Source organism: Manis pentadactyla, chromosome 2 (assembly GCF_030020395.1).
Source record: "Manis pentadactyla isolate mManPen7 chromosome 2, mManPen7.hap1, whole genome shotgun sequence".
NCBI classification, from domain to species: domain Eukaryota; kingdom Metazoa; phylum Chordata; class Mammalia; order Pholidota; family Manidae; genus Manis; species Manis pentadactyla.
In genome coordinates, this window is record NC_080020.1 from 214,944,817 (window position 1) to 214,965,424 (window position 20,608).

The window sequence follows — 20,608 nt, forward strand, 5'->3', positions numbered from 1 at the left end:
AGAGGTGCTCCTGTCAGCTCATTTCTCCTCCAGAAGGTGAGGGAGCCCCGAGGCTAAGCAGCTGGGCTGGGTGGGGGAGCATGGCTTTGGCATAGTGATGGGAGAGGCAGCTTGTGTAGCTATGCTGCCAGGGGAACAGCCCTTCCAGGAAGCCAGTGTGTCCCCCCCAGGGCTGTGACAAGCAGGGCAACGTGGGGAGAGCATTGGGCAGCCTGTAGGGGCAGGGCTGGGGCAGGATTTGGAGAGATCAGGAGCCCTGGCCTTTGCTGGGAGCCCGGGCCCTCTACATTTGCACCTCATGGCCCACTTTCCCTAGGGCCTAAGGCATCCAGAATTGGTGTGCTTACCACTGACTGGGGAGAAGGGGTCGTCAGCTGCACTGAGGCAGAGCACAGGGATCTGGATGGCATCTACCTTGGTTCTTGGGCTTGCTGCTTGGTAGTAGGCAACACAATCTTGATACCCAAAGGCCCCAGTTGTGTAGCACTCACCAAACTGGTGAACTGTGGGCCTGTGTGTGATGGGAGGTGAGATAGGCTAGGACAAGGATGGAGTATGAAGGTATTTGAAGGACAGTTTTGGATGAAGGGGGTGTTAAAGGACTATACCTGTGCATAGTCTACATTTACCACCTTTAGCATCACCTTGCTATTTCTGCAGAAGAGCAGGCTAGGCTCTACTCCTGGCCTTGACCTAGAGCCAGCCCCTGAGTTATCTCATGAGTGAGAAAGCCCAGGTAGAGAACTGACCCGAGCATAGACTGGCATGTCACCATCCTACCCTGTCTGCATCCCCTCCTACTTGCCAAGACCCTACTGGTCCACAACTTGGCAGAGCCCAACAGTGAGGTACTGACTGAAGAGCAGTGAGTTAAGTGGGGTCTCCAGGGAGCAGGTGGTCTCAAAGGAATCCCAGCATGCCCAGAGTCAGTGCTGCTACCCCCCTGCAGCCTGCCCCATACATGCCAGGTAGTTCAGCTCTGATATCCTGCAGATTGAACCAGGAGCCATCAAAGAAGGGTTTGCATCAATGAGTGGGGACAGGAAAGGACATGGAGGAGGAAGGAAAGAAAGGTAGTCTGGGCCTTTGGGTTACCAGGCAGCCTTTACCCTCCAAAAGGCTAGCAGAGGAGCTTGGGAGCACTGGCACTGCATGTGGCTCATGGCTGTCTCCAGATCTTTGGTAGTGCTGGCACAAAAGGCCCTGTGGGTCTGAGGCAAACCAGGTCATTGGGTAGGGAGGGAGGCCCTGGCCAGAAGGCAGAAAAATGGAAAGATAGGAAGGTAGAGCTCTGGGCCAAGGGCCTCTGAAGGGAGTGGGGTCAAGGGCTCTGATGAGGAAGGAGGGTACTCACCACAGCTCTTCCCCACAGCAGCCCCAGTTATTAAATACGACAGCGCTGTGGCACACACAGGTAGTCATAGCCAGACCCTCCCTAAAAGCCCTTCTCCCCCTTTGGTGGCCTTCAGAAAGACCCCAGTCAAAAGGTCCCCTTCATAGAGCATTTTCTCTTCATAACTATTAGGGTCTGAATTGATGTCCCTATTATAAATTCTCAGACACCATGCAGTTCCTCTGGGCTGTGCCCATCTTTACCTGTAATCATCCCTTAAAGCTTGGTTAACCAGGTGCAAGATACATGTCTCCCAGCTACTGCCTGTGATACCCGGAAGCAGTAATATAATGGGCTGGGTGGCTGGGTCAGGGTATTGACTGCTGTCACACTGACCAGCCCAGTCTAGCAGGAGCTGTCCTCCATCTGGTGTTTGGAGGACTTCACTGTGGTTTTGGAGAAAAGGGCACACAAGGATACTACTAGGAACTATGTTCTTCAAAAGGTTTACACATCCTCATCCCCAGACAATTCCCACAACTTCCTGTCGTCATATGAGGGCATGAATTATGCTAAACATTAAGACCATAAAGCAGGGTGTAATGGGGACATAAAAAATTAAATACTACCTCATGGTTGTGCAATTAAACAGCCCTTCCATATAACTACTCGTTACCCTCACCACACTGAGGTAGATGGGACAAAGATTACTTTCAGTTTAAAAGAGGGACACAGGATTCCCCTGTATTTGCACCTTCAGTGTACTGCCTTCTGTCCTTTCTTATGTCCAGTAAGGGACTAGAGGCCGAGACTGCAGTAAGATCTAGAAGATGCTTTGTAGCTGCCCCTTGAAACACCATAATGTAGGGTAGAAAGTCTCCACAGTGACTGTTGCTCGAGGAAGGCCAGACACCAGGACCCAGTCACCACTTGACACCTCTGTAATTATGCAACACGAAGTGCCTCTCCTGATTTTTGCGTCAAGCCAGTGAGGTACCCAGTGCCAGAGTGACCCCTCTGCAGAGGCCAGCCTGTAAAGCACTGCTTGGTCTGGTGGGGAGAAATTCAGCATACCTCCTGGAACAGCCAAGTCACCTCTGTTAACAGAATCCAGTTACAGCCCTGAACTCCAGTCCTGCAGTGTCACCTCTCCAGCCCTGACCCTGAACTGACTGAACCAGAACTGGAAGCTGCTGCAGCTGACTGAGAGCTAACTCCCCTACTCTGCCTATCCACGCCCCAGACTCATTTTGGAGAATGTGATATAAATTAAATTGCCCGGCTGATGACCTGCAGGAAGGGTTGGGATCCTGGACAGGCTGAAGAAATGGGGCTCCATTCAGTGGTGACTTTGGCCTCCTAGTTGAATTATCCACACTGTCATCTTCCCATTGCCAAAACTAACTCTGGCAGCACTCATTCCTCCTAATTTTAGCACTCCACCATTCCTAGTCCCTACTGTGTGTATTCACTGAAGGGCTTTTTCTACCACAGCACTTCCTTTCCTTTCTTGTGAGACCTCTGCTGTTCGACCATGCTCTAAAAGAGATAAGAGTCCCAATGTGAACAGATTTTTTCCTTCATGCCAGCCAGGCAGAAGGTAATAGGGATGGGGTGATGGACAGATGATGTCTGTGGGCACTCAGCCCTGACTTTCAATCCCTCTGCTTGGTTCTTCTGGATTGACATCAAGTGAATGAGAGGGCCTAGCCACACTGAAGGCTTACGAAGAAGTATGCTGTACCAAGCCAAAAGACCCATGTACTTCTGTTATAGGCCCCAAAGAACCCAAGGCCCGGATTTCCTGTCTCTTCTGCAGTGTCAGTGCTCTAAAGGGGCTAGGTAAATTGTGAACCAGAAAGGCCAAGTTGGTAGTCTGACTGTTGTGAGCTGAGATTCATTCTTGGGTCCCTAAGCCCTAGAATGGTAACACCTGAAATTCATTGTGTGCCATATGCAGGCACAGGCTAAGCCCAAATTTATGAGATAGGATATTCTATAAGTGAGGAAACTATGACTCACAGAGGTTTGCCAAAGTCACACAGGAAGCCGGAGGCAAAACAGAATTAGTAATTGTGATATTACCACTAATACTAGCAGGTAAAATGTGAGTGCTCCTTATGTCCCAAGCATTGTGCTAAGCACTTTACATGACATCCTATGGTCTTCACATCTTTTTGAGAGAGGTACTATGATTCCCTGTGGGAACAGGTTTGAATGTTGAGTAGCTTTTGATCAAAGGTCATGAAGCTTGCCAAGGCTAGTTAGGGGTGGAGTTGGGATTCAAACCCAGGTCCATCTGACTCTAGAACTTGTGTTCTGAGCTGTACTACACTGCATCCTAATTACCAAGATTCTGAGTTATCAATTTATTAAGTCCTTGGTCAAACGGCTCAGTAGTGTAGAGCAATGCTAATAAGTTAGGTCATGGGTTTGATTTATGTGTGTTTCATTTTAACTCTAGTGAAGTGTTTCTTAAGAATTAGTAATATGCCATTGGTCACCGTGGATGAATCAATATCCATTACCATGCCAGACAACCCAAACTTCATGTCCTTAGGAGCTCCAGAATGGCACTTTTCCTGTATTTTAATCAGTATTTGGAAGTCAAGGATGAGTTTGGAATATAAACTGGCAGACATCTCTGAGTTTTGTGTGTCTCATTTGCAAGCAAAGGAAAATGTTCAGTTAAGGATAACGCTTGTCTGAAATAACTAACTTTCCAGACATACAGATAAGACTTACAGGGTATTGTGAGGTTTGGATTTTCAATTGTATTATTAAGGCAGACTTTTTATTTATTTATTTATTTATTTAAATTTTAACTTCTTTTTATTAAGGTACCATTGATATACACTCTTATGAAGGTTTCACATGAAAAGCAATGCGGTTACTACATTCACCCATATTATCGTCTCCCCTAATACCCCACTGCAGTCACTGTCCATCAGTGTAGTATTAACTTTACTTCTTAACCGTACATCTACCATCCACATTAATAAGGCAGACTTATTTTATAAACAATATATATGAATGTAGAAAGCTCTGAAAATACAGAAAAGTCTGGGTAACATTAAAAAACCTACAGATCTTTTTAAAGGGCTTTAATCAATAGGTTTCTTGTTCAAGTCAGCTAACCTACGACAGAGTTTAATGAACAGTAAAAGGTTTAAGTATTTTTCTAGATATGTAAATTATGTGTTTTATGTAAATTTCACTGACATTAAAATCTCCAAGTTCATCAAAATCAACGTCTTCAGACTATGCCATTGCACAATACATGGAGGGCCTAACTTAAAACAGGGCTGAATGAGCAAGGACACTTCTGGTTATCTATTAGACCTCAGCTAGGCAGGGAACCTCTGCTAGCCCTCAAAAAAAGCAAGAACCTACTAAGCTGATGGGAAGGTGTTGGGGGCTAGCCACAACCCTACAGGCCGTCGGTTCCTTCATTCAGTGCAGCTACTGAGAAAACCAGACTGCCTGAAAAGGAAGGCATAGCTGCATTATCTCCCTGACACCTCAGGACGCCATCCACTCCTCCTTTCTCCAAATGTTTCCACATCACAGGAAGCAGCACCTGTCCGATGCCCAAAAGGCTAAGCTAGCATGGGGAGCACGCGGGATGCAGAGAGTCTAGGCAAAAGGCAAGCAAAGAACCAACTCTTCATTAGGTAACGTCAGCAAAGCGGAGCTGGCTGGAGCGCCGGGCAGGGGTGGTGGAAGAGTTGGGGCGGCAAATCTCACCTGGAGCGGGAGGCCCAACCATGCCAGCTCCTACAAAGGGCTCGAACCCCGAGCTGGAAGCTGCTGCCTAGACCCGAGTTTCTCAAACCCGCCGCCAGAGCTCCGGACTCGCACCCACCTGGGGCACACGTGCCCAGTAGTAGCCCAGGTAGAGGGCAGCGCCAAGACCCAAAAGCAGAGAGGTCTCTGTCCGGATGCCATTCTGAGGCGCCTGAATGGTGCTCACTCAGGAAGGAGCTCAGCATCTTGTGTCACTGAGTTCCGACCCCCAAGTTCTTGACTGACTCTAGTGCCAGACTTAAGACTAGTCGGCCCGCAGATGCGAACCGGGCCCCGCCCCTTACACGCCATTGGTTGGCCTGTGCAAGTCCCACCTCCACTGCCCGGCGGTTGGGGGGCCCGGGCCCCGCCCACCACCGGTGCGCGCGGCTGGCTTGGCGAGGGACGGTGCCAGGACGTCGCAGGGGTGGGCGCCCTGCACCCTGCTCCCTGCGCGGAGGTAACCCGAGTGACTTGCAAGTGTCTCCCGGCGCAAGGTCCGGATCTCGCGTCTCTGTGCCTCCTGCTTCCTCCTCGCGGTCACTAGCGGTGCAGGACTAGGGACCTCCCCACAGCCGCCATCTTGGTGAGTGAGGGTCATCTCCACCTGCTGCTGCTTCAAATTCCGCCCTGGCCAGGGCGAGTCAGGCAGCCTATTCAGAGACCTCAGCCACTCCTTTGGTGACAGTCTGCCCTGTCACACAAAGTAGTCATTCACAGTGATCTTCACACTCAGGACATGGCCACTCACATGCAGTCCCAGTGTTCAGCCATTCACAGTAGTCCTCACACACTGCAAACATTCACACTGTGACACACCACAGTGTCACATGGTCAGGTTTCAGCTCTCGAGTGGCTGACATTACACACAGTCACATAGGTTAAAGTCACCCATACAGTGTCACTACAATGTCTCATGCATTCCCTCTCAAGTAAATACAACAGTTATTACTCACCACACACTGTACCAGGCACTGAGATACCCCAGGGGTGCTTTTCCCTGTCTTTATTGGGATATGAAAACAATCTACAGGGAGCAATCGCTCTCAACTTTGAAGATTAGAGTCATCTGGGTGTTTTAAAAACTACCAGTACCCAGGCTTCACCCCTTTGGAGAGGAGCCTAGATATCAATTTAACTTAGAAGTTCTCTGGAATATTCAAATGTGTAGTCAGGTTGAACCCTAGCACATGGTACTGGATTAGAAAAGTACTAGCTGTAGTGGGAGCACTGAGAGGGCTGCCCAAACTCCCATGTAGTCGAAGTGTAGCCAGATGTTAAATGATGATACATTTAAAGTGGAACCAAAAAATGAGTAAGAGTTTCCTAGACAAGGGGAAGACAGGGAGAGAATAGTTGTTCCAGAAGAGGAAAAACATAAATAAAAGCCTTCATGTGAGAGACTTCTTAAAGAAACCAAGAAATTTGGTGGGCTGGAGCATATGAGATTGTGAGCAGCTATTCAAAGGATGTTAGAGGTTTTCCTAAGGGTTTCCTAAGCCCTTTCCTAAAGGGCTCGAGCCCTGAGCAGGAAGCTACCATCAAAGAGTTTTAGGAAGGGGTGGGTGACATAATCATAGTTATGTTTTAGAAGAATCATTCAGGCTACCTGGAGAATAGACTGGAGGATGAGAATGAAAGCACAGAGGTCAATTATGCTGTTAACAGAACTTTGCTCAGATAATGGCTGTGTGAACTGAGGGAAGCTTGGGAGAGGAGTCACCTTTAAGATAGGAGACAGAATTAATAGGACTTGGTTGGAGGGTGGAGGTGGTGGGAGAAAGAGGAATCATGGATGACATCCAGGTTTCCGACTGCATAGATACAGGGGTACGTGGCTGTGCCTGTCCCTCAGACAGGGAAACTGTAGGAGGGTGAGGTTCGAGGAAGATGATACGTTCTGACTCAGATACGTAGAGGTTGGGACGCTGGTAGTTGTAATTGTGTTTTCTTAGATTCTGTATTTGTCTCTTTGGTGTCCATTGATCACAAGGCCAAACTAACAACCAAAGTTGCTTCCATCTCCTCTGCTATCCAGAGCCCATACTCTGAACCACCTCCTTTATCTAACTCTCACACACCAAGCCAATGTTTCCCCTGTGCTGTATCAACCCAGGGCCAGGTACCAGACAACTCGGGACAGCCCATATTCTCAAAGCCTGCCAGAATTATTCAAACTACCCAATCCTAAACTGTTTGCCCTGCCCTGCCTCACCCTTCCTGCTTAATGAAGGCTGTGGCCTTTGCCTTCCCCTTGGTCCTTTTCTGCCTTCTGACCTACACTAGTGCTTACCACTATGGTCCTGGGTGGTGAGCTGTGCCTCTTGTTTCTAGGGAAACTGTAACATCAAACATTTTTTTTCCAATGGCATTGGCTTCTCCATGTTGTCACACAGTTACCTTTATAGATTAATATCTGCACACAAATAGTAGAATGTTCAATTCCTGAAGTGGCCTGGGCTTAGAGATGGAATTTGAGATTTGGTAGATGATGTATTAGTTTGTGAGGTTGCTATAACAAAACTCTGCTAACTGGGTGTCTTAAACAACAGAAATTAATTGTTTCACAGTTCTAGAGACCAGAAGTTCCAGATCAAGATGTCAACAGGATTGGTTCCTTCTGAGAGCTGTGAGGAAGAATCTGTTCCACGCCTCTCCTCGAGCTTCCAGTGGTGTGCTAGCCATCTCTAGCACTTCTTGACATGTAGCAGCTCCACTCCAGTCTCTGCATCTTCACGTGCTGTTCTCCCTGTGTGTGTGTGTTTGTCCAGATTTCCCCTTTTTATGTGGACACCAGTCATATTGGATTATGGGGCCTGGCCTACTCCAGTATGACCTCCTTTTCACTAATTATGTATGCAACAATCCTATTTCCAAATACAGTCACATACTGAGGTATTGGAAGCTAGGACTTCAACATACGACTTTCTGAGGGCCACAATTCAACCCATAACAGAAAGTGATGGACGCTACATGAACACATGATCACATGAGGAGAGATCCCAGAGGAATTCTGACATATGAGAAAACTAAAAAGAAATTACTAGATATGGTGTTTCCAAATCAATGAATACCATGCTCCAAGGAGGTAGTGTCCAGCAGAGTCCCCCTTAGGAAGGAGGATGGGGTGACCTTGATGAGAGTGGGTTTGTTATTGTGATAGAAGCTGATGTGGATTCGAGAGAGATAAAAAGTCATTCATTCACTTGGGCCAGAGGATGAGGATGTATTCCGGAGCCAAGATGGAAGAACTGGCTGGGTACTGTGACAAAAGTAGGCAACACTCCATTTTGCCAACACACTGCAATACTCTGTGTGGGCAAACAACTGCCACCATCACCCTTAGGTCGATGCCTTCCCAGGCACCCCACAACCATGTCTCATCTGGAACCACTTCTCAGCAATGGACACAGTTGTCACACAGTGACACCTTGGCTAGAAACCAGTAGTCACAGCTGTCACCTGAGCATCACAAACAGCTCAGGAAGAGCTCACCCAGGTACCCTATCACACATATGAAATGCCCTACTGTGTCACAAGTCCCTCATACACACAGCCGCATATGGCCACAATCACACACACACACACACAGGTTGTCTACCTTGTCACACACATCTGGGTTCCTGCAGGCAGTAGCACCCACAGCATTACCACAGTTAAACTCATACACACAATCTCACCATCTGTCTGTCTCTGCCTCTCTAGTCGTCTGTCTCATTCACGCGCCCGCTCGCACACACGCGCTCGCGGGAGCGCAGGGAGAAGCCCGCGTGAAGACCGCGGAGAGCCGGGGTGACCGGGAGAGTCGGACCGGGCTGGCAGGACAGGGCGGGCGGGACCGGGGCGGGCGGCGGCCCTGCCAGCGGCGGGCGCTCGGGACTCTGCCCGGGCCAGGGCGGCGGCTGCCGCCGGGAGGGCGACGTGGAGCGGCCACGTGGAGCGGCCCGGGGGAGGGCCGGGCGGCGGCGGCGGCCAGCCGGGGCGCGGGCGGCGCGCAGCCGGGAGCGACGACGGACAGACGGCGCCGGAGCCCGGCCGCTCGCCGCACCGCCGCAGGTGGGTCCGCGCTCCACGCCGGGCGCGGGGGCCGCCGGGGCCGGCCAGCACGGCCAGCACGGCCAGCAGGGACCGCCACGCCGCGGGCGGACCGCGGGGCCGAGGCGGCCTCCAGGTCCGGGTCGGGATGCTGGCGGCGCAGTCGCTCCGCATCCCCCGCGGCTCGGACGCGGCGGCAGCGGCGCCACTCGCCTCTGGGTCCGTCTTCGGAGGGGGCGAGCCCTGAGCGCAGGTGGAGGAAGGGCTGGAAAGCGTATCCGGAACTCCCACCTCCCAGTTCCCCTCGCGCTTTTCCCTGCGTGTCTCATTTGTCGCTCCCACAGCCCGGGGGGCTTGGGGGAGGCCGGCAGGAGCTTACCCTCATTTGACATAAAAAAGAGGGGGCCTGGGGCGGGGCCCGCGGTGACCACCCGGCTGGAAGTGGCGGCCCAGAGGCCCGCTGGCCATCGCCGTTGCTGCTTCTCTTGGAGGTGGGCTGCTGGGAGGCACGGGGCACCAGAGTGGTAAATTAAGGGACAGGATTCAATTCAAAATATCTTCCGGACGGTTAGACTCCACCAGAAATGGAATGGACACCCTGTGAGGGACCAGACCCCTGTTCTGGGAAGTCAAGAGGAGGCTGAATAAGCCATTGACAGGGATGCTGATGCTGTGGGAGAAATTTTTGCACTGGATGAAGTTATGCAAGATAAAAGGTTCTTGCCATATCCTAAGGTGTCTGAAATACTCAAGGAGCACCTATCTGCTGCTGCCAGCCACTTAACCCACACTATACCATTGCATCATCGCCAAACCCCTACAAGAGAAACACTGTCATTCCAGGGCTCAGAGAGGTTGAGACACCTGCCTCACTCACACAGCACTGTAAGAGGCAGGATTTGATCAGAAGTCTAACCCCAAGTCTGGGGTCTCCTCCCATGCCTGGTGCCCTTGAAGAAATCTGAGGTCAGAGGGTCATTGTGAATATGTGTGTGTGTGTGTGTGTGTAGGATATGAATAACTATTGAATTACATCACAACTGTTCATTAAGAGTTCTGGTGGCTTTCCTGTGTGTAGGGTCAATTATGTTTATGCGCATTATAGTTATAAGAAATGATTATGAACCTTTTTACTAGACAGTGGTTCAATAACCATTTTACTTCTGTTGCTTTTTTGTAAATGTTTAGCAGTGTGTAAGTGTGAGCAAATAATACCTCACCAACCTCATTAAGTGCTAATGAGGAGCTTTAGTCTGACTTCTTTTAAGTAAGAGAGGTGGGCTACCTGTCCTAAAATTGTCACAGTTGGAAGCATTACATAAGAGGATATTACTTAGATGACACTGAAAGTCCACATGCAATTACTTGAATTTGTGGACTACGACCAGAGTGCTAAAGTTGTCAAGAGCACCCAGGATATTGCAGGTGGAGGGTGGAACAGGTTGAGCACAAGCACTGGAAAGTGAAAGTGAAAAGTATCTCAGGAGATCCCAGGAACTCCTCGGTGTGAGGCAGAGTGTTAGTGTAATGGAGCACTGGGAGATGAATCTAAATGGTAACTTGATATCTAACTGTAGACCTTGAATGCCCAGGGGAGGACTCTGGACTATGTAGAGAGCCACTGAAGGTTTTGGAGCAGTGGAGTTCTAGCAAGGGAAGATTAATCTGATTTGGACATGAAGAGTTCTTTAAATGGAGAAGATACCAGAGGTAGGGAAAAGAATGAGCATCTACTGCATTAATTTGTGTAAGGAGTAATTAATAATGCACTTAATACTGGCTGTAACCCTGCCAGGTAAGTACTACTATTATCTCCATTATGAGGATAAGGTAACTCAAGTTCATTGAGGATAATTAACTTACCTAAGGTCACAGGGACAGTCTAAGGTGGAGCTGGGATTTGAACCTGGGTCCATCTGATTTCAAAGCCCTGTTCCCTGTTCACTGCACATACTGAATAGTTACATGAACATAGGACCATGAGGAGGAAAGTGATATAATTCTTGTGGGCAGGGTTCAGGCACCAGTACAAAAATAGATTAAGTTCCAAGATGGTGACAGCAGAGCATTAGACTAAGCACAAGACCCTTCTCAGAACAGGGCCCTATGTGACTGCACAGGTCCCACACCCATGAAAACCATTCTAATTGCTATGACAACTTTAACAAACCACCTCAAAACTTAGTGGCTGAAAACAACATTGATTGTGCTCATGAGTGTGCAGTCTGGGCAGGGCTGCGGAGACGAGTACCTTTCTGCTCCATTCAGTGCTGTTTGGGGCAGCATGACGGCTGAGGGTTGGAATCACCTGAAGGTTTGCTCTCTCACCTGTGTGGCCTTTGGGCTGGAAAGATGTGAGTAGCTGGAGGCTAGAACATCTGGGGCTCCACAGTCATCTCTGTCTCTGTGTAGTTCCTCCACATGGTATTTTCATCATGGCGGCCTCAGGGGCTCCAGATGTTTGCCATGGTGGCTCAGGGCTCCACAGGCACATGTCTGCATGTCAAAAGAGAGAGAGAGAACCAGCGCCAGGCATGAGCGATGCCCATCACCTTTATGACCCATACTTGGAAGTCAGGTAGCATCATATCAGCTCTTTATTAGAAGTGAGTGGCTAAGTCCAGATCATAAGGAAAGGCAAATTAGACTCGAGCTTTTGAGGAAAGGAGTGCCAAAGAAATTACAGACATGTTTTCAAACCAGCACAGTTGGCCCAATGAGTGAGTAGATTAGTGGGATCTGAGGGGTGTGTCCCCTTTAGGCCTGAACTGCCACCCCTAGAGAATCATTCTGGAGTTTGCAAATGTCCTCTTTTAAAAGGCAACTGCTAGTGGATGATAACATATGAAGCCTGGGTAATAGGTTTTGACAGCTCTGAGGGATTTAAATTATGCCGGTGCCTCCTGTTGGCCTAGGTCCTGGCAGTAAATAGATGGGGAGGAGAGAGCAATTTGAGAGTATCCAGTGGGGAGACCAGGATGGTGGAATGTGGGAAGCTCTGTGGTCCAGGAAAACTTCTGGAAGGAAAGGGCCTTAATGTGTAACCAGGCACTGGTCTCTACACAGCTTGTTTCATTTAACGCTTTCCACACCTGACAAGAGGTGCTGGATTTGAATTTAGGCAGCCTGAGTTTAGGTCCCATACCCTTAAACTCTGAGCTATGCCACCTGTTCCTTGGTGAGTCTCTGCTTTTCTTAATCATTGTTTTAATATCTATCTCTTGCTACTGATATATTTGCAAACTTTAAGGAAAAGATGAATGAGTAATTCTACCTTACATTATCATCTTGTAAGATAATGCCTCACATATGGTAGATGCTTAATGAATATTAGAGAAATGAGTAACATTTATCCTTATTCTGCAGACTTATATTTATACTTGCTTTTCTCGTGGATGCCTGCCCTCCTGGTCTTTGTCACCAAAAGTCTTTGACATTGGTGGTCCTTCCTATGGTATCCTCTATGGCCTCCAGCCCTGGGTCCTTAATTTCCAGCATTCTCCTGGTCTCTTCTGGCCAGCAGCTTTCTCAGCCATTATGTGCCTTTCCTTCCGCCTTAGAGACTGGAATCCTCTGCTGACACCCCACCCCCTGCCACCCAAACTAGCATCTTTAAAGAACCATGACCCTCCGGCCTGTTCACCTAGAACCTCCTTCAGTCATTGCTTTCTGACAGTTTAGGGTCTTATCTCTAAACCTCTGGGATTAGGCACAAATCTCTGTTAGTCCTTGGATTCCCATTCAGTCCCCATGAGGATTTCTGTTGAGATTACTTTCTTTGAGGACCAGATGCTGATAGCTTTGCCCTACTGAGAACCCAGGTAGCTTTGAGGACCAGATGCTGATAGCTTTGCCCTACTGAGAACCCTCCAGTCATCTATCAGTTGTCCTGTTGAACTTGATTTAATGGTGTCCTCCATGAAACAGAATTTTAAACTTTTGATATTCCCAAATCTGTCAATTTTTTCTATTAAAACTTCTGAGTTTGCAATATTTACCATTTTTTAATGGCTCTGTCACAAAATGTGATTTACTTAGCCATTGCCTAAATGTTATACATTCAGAGTGTTTATGTTTCTTTGACTAATATTAATAGAACAGCACTGAATATCTTCGTAATTTCTTTTCCATTTGTGTTCTTTCTCATCCAATCACCAGGATGATATTGTTGGCCCAGAATTTCACAACAATTAACATACATTTGTAGGTTGCTTTCTAAAAAACAGTTCAGGTTTATAGTCTCAAACAATATAGGTTAATACTCACCAATTTCTTTAATGGTTATAGGACTATTAAAATTTGCTATTTCTTTTTTTAACAGTTTTGCTATTGCATTTTTCTTGGAAGTTAGCTATACCCTCTAAGTTTTCAAATTCCTGCTGTTCCTGTAGTTAGGTCCCCATTTTCATTCCTAATGTTATTTGTGCCTTCTATCTGTTTTTTTTTTAATGGAACATGAATTTATTGGAATTCCTTTCTTGCATGTCTTTTTTTTAAATCAAAGTATCATTGATATACAATCTTATACTGGTTCCAAATGTACAACACAGTGGTTCAATAGTTGCCCATATTACTAAATCCTCATATCCTCTAGTGCGGTTATTATCTGTCAACACAGAAAGATGTTACAGAATCACTGACTATATTCTCCATACTGTACTACCATCCTTGTGACCAATTTATATTGTGACTGCAGATTATTGTGACTCTTTAATCCCCTTCCCCTCCCCCTGATAACCACTAGTTACTTCTCAGTGTCTGAGTCTGCTGCTGTTTTGTTCCTTCTGTTTTGCTTTGTTTTTATATCCCACAAATAAGTGAAATCATATGGTATTTGTCTTTCCCGACCTGGCTTATTCTCTTTGTTCTTAATGAAAATGTCAGGGGGTTGTCTATTTTATTGGTCCTTTTAAAGAAAAATCATTGTTTGTTGCTCTTCTCTATTGTATTTTTAATTTCTGCCATCTTTTATTATTTCACTTCTTTAATTTCTCTAAATTTATTCTGTTTTACTAGCTTCTTGAGTTGGAAACTCATTCACTTTTAACCTTTCTTCTAATATAAGCTTTTAAGTCAATCCATTTTCCTTCCAATACTGCTTTAGCTATATATCTTGTTTTGATGTATATTTTTCCAATATTATCCAATTCTAAGTATTTAACAATTTCCATTATGATTTTCTTCTTTGATCCATATGTAAGTATGCCTTTAAATTTTTCATGCATACAAGATTTTTTACATCACATTTGTTATTGGTTTCTAATGTAGTTGCATTTTAGTCATATAATGTGAGATGGATTCTTTGAGCCATACTCTCTGGCCTACTACTTCTCAGTTTTTATAAATATTCCACATGTGTTGAGAAGAATGTGTACTTGCTAAGTGATTGAAATGGGGTTCTCTGTTCATGAGCTCAGGCTTGTTAAATGTTTTATTCAGTCTTCTACATTCTTATTGATTTTTATTTTGCTTAATCTTTCAAATACTAAATGATATATGCTAAATTCTCCCATCATAATGGCAGATTAAATTTTTCTCCTTGTCATTATGCCAGGTTTTCTTAAGACTTTTTTCTTTTAGAGCAGTTTTAGGTTCACAGAAAGGTACAGAGATTACCCATATACTCCCTGCCCACACATGTGCAGCCTCTCCCCTTAGCAATATCCCCACCACATTGGTACGTGATTAACTGATGAACCTATAATCATCCAAAGTCCATAGTTTATGTTAGGGTTCACTGCTAGTGTTGTACGTTCTATGGGTTTGGATAAATGTATAATGACATGTATCCATCATTATGGTGTCATACAGAGTATTTTCACTGCCCTAGAAATCCTCTGTGCTCTGACTATTTATCCTCCCTCCCCCCGGCCCTTGGCTGTTACGGAAAATACTGAAAAAAAAAGCCTGCCCCCCCACCCCTCTGCCGGCCCTTGGCAACTACTAATCCTTTTACTGTCTCTATAGTTTTGCCTTTTCCAGAATGTCATATAGTTGAAATCATACAATATGTAACCATTCCAGATTGGCTTCTTTCACTAATATGCATTTAAGGTTCCTCCATGTCTTTTCATGGCTTGAAAGGTCATTTCTTTTTTAGTGTTGAGTAATATTCCATCATCTGGATGTAGCACAGTTTATTTATCCATCCCCCTAGGATATCTTGGTTGCTTCCAAGTTTTGACAACTATGAATAAAGCTTCTAAAAACAGGTTTTTGTGTGGACACAAGTTTTTAGCTCCTTTGGAGTGCAACTGCTGGATTGTATGGTAAGAATATATTTAGTTTTGTATCAAACTGCTCAAGTGTCTTCTATTTATAACCTTTCTATGTCTTTTCTTTTAGGTTAATCTCTTGAAAATTGCAGGTAACTGTATTTTGTTTCATATACATTTTGATAATCTCTATTTCTTAACGGATGAGTTTATATGATTTACGTGTATTATAAATCATGATCATTGACATACTTGAACATATTTTTACTATCTTATTTTATACTTTCGATTTGTCTTTCTTCTTCATTTATTTTTTTTAGTTTCTTTTTTTCTCATTTTCTGCCTTCCTTTGATTTTTTAAAAATTCCATTACTTTTTTTCTGGTAATTACCTCAGCTTGATCTCTGGTCTCCTCTATCAGCACAAAGCACTTAGACTGATAGCTCAGGGTCACCGGGGTTTGGTTTGGCGACATTCTTAAAGCAAAAGCTGACTTCAAGCTCACTTTTTTCCCTGGGAATACTGTTTTTGCTGTGCCTTTTTACTCAGAATTTCTTACCTCCTTTCCAACTCAGTGCATTTGAAAAGTACTATTTTTATCCAGTCTTGGAGTTGCTTTCCTTGGGACATTTTCTATCATACACCCAGACGTGGAGATCTGGATATTTTTCTAGTCCACCGTTTCACTGAGGTGTTCCACTTACCTCTGATGGTCTAGGCAGAGGACCTCTGAGGGCCCCCGGTTGACTGAAGATCTCAGTTCCAACTGCCTCCCGTGGATGGGCCCAAGACCTTGCCTTCTCTCCTGGTGCAACAACTAGAGCTCAAGGACCTATGTTGCCTAAGTTCATAAACACATTTAGGGCAGCTGTGGCTTCAGCACCCATTTGACCACTTGATTCCGAACACCAACAAACTAGGTAGCCTCACTTTGTCTGCGGGGCCAACGTGTACATGGAAATCAGGATAGCTGCCATGCCTCGGTAGCTTTACCCTCCTGTGGACCACCAGGTCTTGCTGCTGCTTTCTCAAGGCAGCTCTGCTTGCACAGTTACAGCTGGGTTCCCATATTTGTCTTCCCAGCAGCCAAATGCTCACCTGCTCTGCCCCACATTTCTTAGAAAGCTGATGTCCACTCTTGCAGTGGTTCTAAATCTTGTTAGGGTTATGGAACTCTGAGAATCTGATGAAAGCTGTGAACTTTTCTCTAGGAAAATTGAGTGCCAGCCAGCATGTAGGGTACCCATTCAGAGGGTTCCTGATCCTTTGCCTAGACAACCAAACATCTGATGATTTGTCTTCCTGGAAATGGGTTTGGGGTCTCAGGCCTCAGCTTTGGTGGGTGTCTGCTTCCCCAGAAACTCACATGATATGTACAGATACTTAGGACTAATCAGAAGGCTGCATGCTCTGTGGTTTTGATAAGTCCCTTCTATATTTGACCCTTTTCATAAAATCAAGTGATTGTGTTGCCAATGGGCCTATGCAGTGTAGGCCTAAGGGGAAGTTTGATTTTTCCTTCATACTGGAATCTGGTTTGCCTAACTGCATTTAGTAAATAGCAGATCTGGGGGTCACTATTGGTTTGACCCTGATTAGTTGTGTTTTTAATCCCTACCTGAGTTTAGACCTATGTCAAAGAGTCTGAGCCTCTTTTGAGTTGTTCTTTGATGAGTTTTTAATAAATGCAAGCAAACGATGTGTCTCTCTGTTTAAACCTTGGTCTTTTTGGGACTCTCTGCATTTCTAACTTGGCCTTTTTCTTAACCTCTCTGGGCTAGTTTCCGTCCGCAAAATGAACACCTGGACTGGATTAGATGTACTTAAACTTCACTTCTCCAAGCACCTTGTGGGATGGCTGGCAGGGTCAGGGGAACGGGTTGGGCCTGTGGGTTGCTTCCCCCTGGGGCAGGTCTGCTTTATGTGCTCTGCACACTGGATCTGGAGTAGAACTTGATCCATGGGGGACCCCTGATGCCTGTGTGTGACTCCTCCCTGAGCAGGAGTGCTGTATCTGGGCTACAGGTGGAGGCAGGCAGAGACGACATTGCTGTCTAACCCGCTGAGCCCCCATCTGTGGCACACGCCCCTTCCCGCTAACTCCCTCACTGTTCCAGTTGCAGTTACAGGGAGGATGTTGCCTCTGGCCGTGAGAACGTTAGTGTTTCTGCTGTTGCCCCTGGGTCAGGCTGCTCCCAAGGATGGGCCCACAAGGTAATGGGATTCAGGGGGCGGTGCGCAGGCAGGGGGCAGGGCAAGTCTCTGGAGAATCCAGGACTGTGGTGAGCCCTTCTGGGAGGCAGGAGACTGGGGCATAGGCTCCCCGACTTCTGCATCCCTCCCCACCCACCTCAGCCTCTGCCTTGTGCCTGTTAGAGTGCCCTACAAAAAATGGGCCTTCAGCACATGCTTGCTGGACTTGTTTGGAAACCAAGAGCTCATTTCCAATGAGGCATGAAGCATAGGGAAGAAGCCATGGGCCAGGGAAGAGGCTGTGGTCTTCTTACAAAGACCTTAGAGGGAACTGCAAAAAATATAGAGATTACAAGCATATCGTTCCTGTTTTATCTGAGTATCTTCCTCGAGGTTTTGTGCGTTAACGCTGTGCAGTGGGTGTGTGGGGTGAGGTGGGGGAACACACACAGGACGTGCAGCAGGGCTGGCAGCCGCGGCAGTATTGGCTGCAACAGCTCCCGCTGGCTCTCTGGCAACATGGGCCTGGATTTGCTTGGATTGCTTGGAGCAAATACGTAGCCCTGTCCAGAACTGGGAGTAAATCTTGAGCTTTAAAGACTAGCAAAGAGATCCTGAGCAGATTGAAACTCCAAAACCAACATATATACACTCAGGTTGGGGAAAAAAAGAGTCTAGTTTGTGTCATGGAGCAAATCAGGTCTGTGTAACACGGGGCAGCGCTCTGGGCTCAGCCAGGGACCTGCCCCTTGGCCCCCAGTAGCAAAACAGAAGGGTTGCCACGATCCACACCATCCTGCCACCCACTGTACTGTTTGCTTGGGTCCCCAACTTATGTCTGCTAAGTGTGGCCTCATCTGGTCTCAAAATGTTTTCACTTCACCTCTGAGTTAGGGATCTGCAAAAACAGACTCTGAGGGAATCAGTTTCTGCTCCCAAGGAGACCAGCAGGGCCTCCTCCCATAAGGTTTTTGAGAATTTGGAGGAGCAGCTCCCTTTGGGTCTGGGGAGAGAACTCTGACAGGAGCTTGGGGGTGGAAGCTGGTAGGCTCTTTGCAAGGCTGGTCCTTCCCTCGCTCCCCCAGGCTGGACCCTGACGTGCGGCAGCAGCCCCTGCGCAACCCCTTCCAGCCAGGCCAGGAGCAGCTTCGGTGAGTAGGCTGGGCTGGGGCCTGAGGGCTAGTCTGGGGCTGCGGACTGGCCTCTCCTGGGCTCATTTCCCACTTTTCTGCCAGACTTCTGCAGAACTACCTAAAGGGACTAGAGAGGATGGAAGAAGAGCCGGAGCACATGAGCCGGGAGCAGGGTGAGGGGCTGGGCTGATGGGCCAGTGGCGGTTCCGGCTGGCCCGTTGCCTCCTGCCTCCTCCACCTGTTCCTGACACTGCTTCTGACCCAGCTTCTCGCCCTCAGTTCTCCTCTACCTCTTTGCCCTCCATGACTATGATCAGAGTGGACAGCTGGATGGCTTGGAGCTCTTGTCCATGTTGACAGCAGCTCTGGCCCCTGGAGCTGCTGACTTTCCCATCATCAACCCTGTAAGCCCTGCTGCATGCTGGGGGCAGGGGCGGGGCTTCCCTGATGACGCAGACCCAGCGCCTTGGGGCTCTGGTCTGTCATTGTGACTTGGTGAATCCCTGTGAAAGAAGTGCTCAAAGCCTGCGTTGCAGGGGTGCAGAGAGTGTGGGGGTCGTAGAGGTTCTGGGCTCCTGGGAACGTCTCTGGTCACTGTAGACCCCACAGCAACTGTGTGTTTCCACAGGTGATCCTGGTAGTGGACAAGGTGCTCGAGACCCAGGACCTGAATGGGGATGGGCTCATGACCCCTGCAGAGCTCATCAACTTCCCCGGAGAGGCCCCAAGGCCCACAGAGCCCCTGGAGCCACAAGATACTGGCAAACAGCCCGTGTTACCTAGAAGCCCATTGAGACAAGAAGCACAGGAAGCCCTGGTCCCCAGGGAAGAAGCAGGGGGACAGGTGGAGGCCAGAAGGGAGTCCTTGGAGCCTGCACAGGTGGCTGGGGGACAGGAAGAGGCTGGTGGAGAAGCCCCAGGCCCGGGATGGGCGGCTGGGGGACAGACAGAACCTGGAGGAGAAGCTCTAGGCCTGGGGTGGGAGGCTGGAGGTCAGGCAGAGGCTGGAGAAGAAGCCCCAGGCCCTGGAGGGGAGGCTTGGGGACAGGCAGAGACCAGGGACATTGGAGAGGAAGGAGAGTTTCCAGGGGAAGCCATGGAGTCTCAGAACATACCAGATGAGTTTGAGGTTCATGCTATACAACTGGAGAACGATGAGATGTAAACCTGGAGGATACAGGTTTGCACCCTAGAAGTCTCAGTGCCAGAACATAAGCTTGGAGGGTGAGGTGTGTATGGTGGGGCAAGGACCACCTCACTGTCCCCTCCCGGGCCCAAGAAAGTGACAGGTCTTTCTGTGCAGCTCAGGGAGACCCTAAGTGAAGGGGCAGCTTTAGGGCCTAGACAACTAATAAAGAATTGAATGAATTCATCCCCCCTGAGCTGTCTATCCACTGGTCCAGCCTGCCTGGACCTCAGGGACACATGTTGCCACAGAGACACAAGGGCTTGGGGACTGGACAGGCTCTTGGCAGGGCAGGGATTCAGCTTTCCCAGTGTTCCCGGATGCTGAGACCCAGAGCATAGCACCAGGCTATGGCCAGCTGCAGACAACCTGGGGAAGAGAGCTTAGCCTCCTCCTGGGGCCAGATGCTCCTGCTCCCCTGTCCCTGGTGTTTGGGCACCCAGTGCCCTCCTGTGGCTCAGGACAGACCTTCACCATCACAGTGGGTCAGCCCCACCCCTGTAATATCAACAGTAACCATTTATGGAGAGCCCAGAACATATCAGGCATCCTGCTGGGCATTTTATATATTGTCTGGTTGTATCCTCACAATAATTCCATGAGCAGGCAGAATTAGCTCCATTTGACAGATGAGGAAATTGAGGATGATGGAGTTCAGTAATGCATCCAACATGACACAGCTAATTAAGTGAATTCAGGTCTGTCTGACCCCAAAGCTCACCCTCTT

At 47.9% G+C, this 20,608-nt stretch overlaps 2 protein-coding genes across 3 annotated transcripts; one reads left to right on the forward strand and one right to left on the reverse strand.

The window, feature by feature from the left end:
- Position 1: 1 nt before the first annotated feature.
- ABHD1 (abhydrolase domain containing 1) lies at positions 2-5,720 on the reverse strand. The gene is given in 12 exon segments (XM_057497554.1): positions 2-166; positions 168-226; positions 348-511; positions 604-654; positions 817-987; positions 1,096-1,211; positions 1,351-1,399; positions 1,597-1,786; positions 2,126-2,224; positions 2,227-2,272; positions 5,199-5,301; positions 5,455-5,720. Coding segments are annotated over 12 exon segments (1,467 nt in total). The 3' UTR covers positions 2-13.
- A 3,303-nt stretch (positions 5,721-9,023) lies between these two features.
- Positions 9,024-20,063, forward strand: CGREF1 (cell growth regulator with EF-hand domain 1). Of its 2 annotated transcripts, XM_036903460.2 has the most exons (7): positions 9,046-9,175; positions 15,500-15,521; positions 17,487-17,583; positions 18,648-18,713; positions 18,798-18,868; positions 18,975-19,099; positions 19,324-20,063. In XM_036903460.2, the coding sequence occupies exons 3-7, from the start codon at positions 17,504-17,506 to the stop codon at positions 19,858-19,860; spliced, it is 879 nt and encodes a 292-aa protein (XP_036759355.2). In that variant the 5' UTR covers positions 9,046-9,175; positions 15,500-15,521; positions 17,487-17,503; the 3' UTR covers positions 19,861-20,063. The 2 variants fall into 2 exon arrangements, with proteins under 2 accessions (XP_036759356.2, XP_036759355.2); XM_036903461.2 differs by lacking the exon at positions 15,500-15,521 and having other exon boundaries at positions 9,024-9,175.
- The last annotated feature ends 545 nt before the right edge of the window (positions 20,064-20,608 follow it).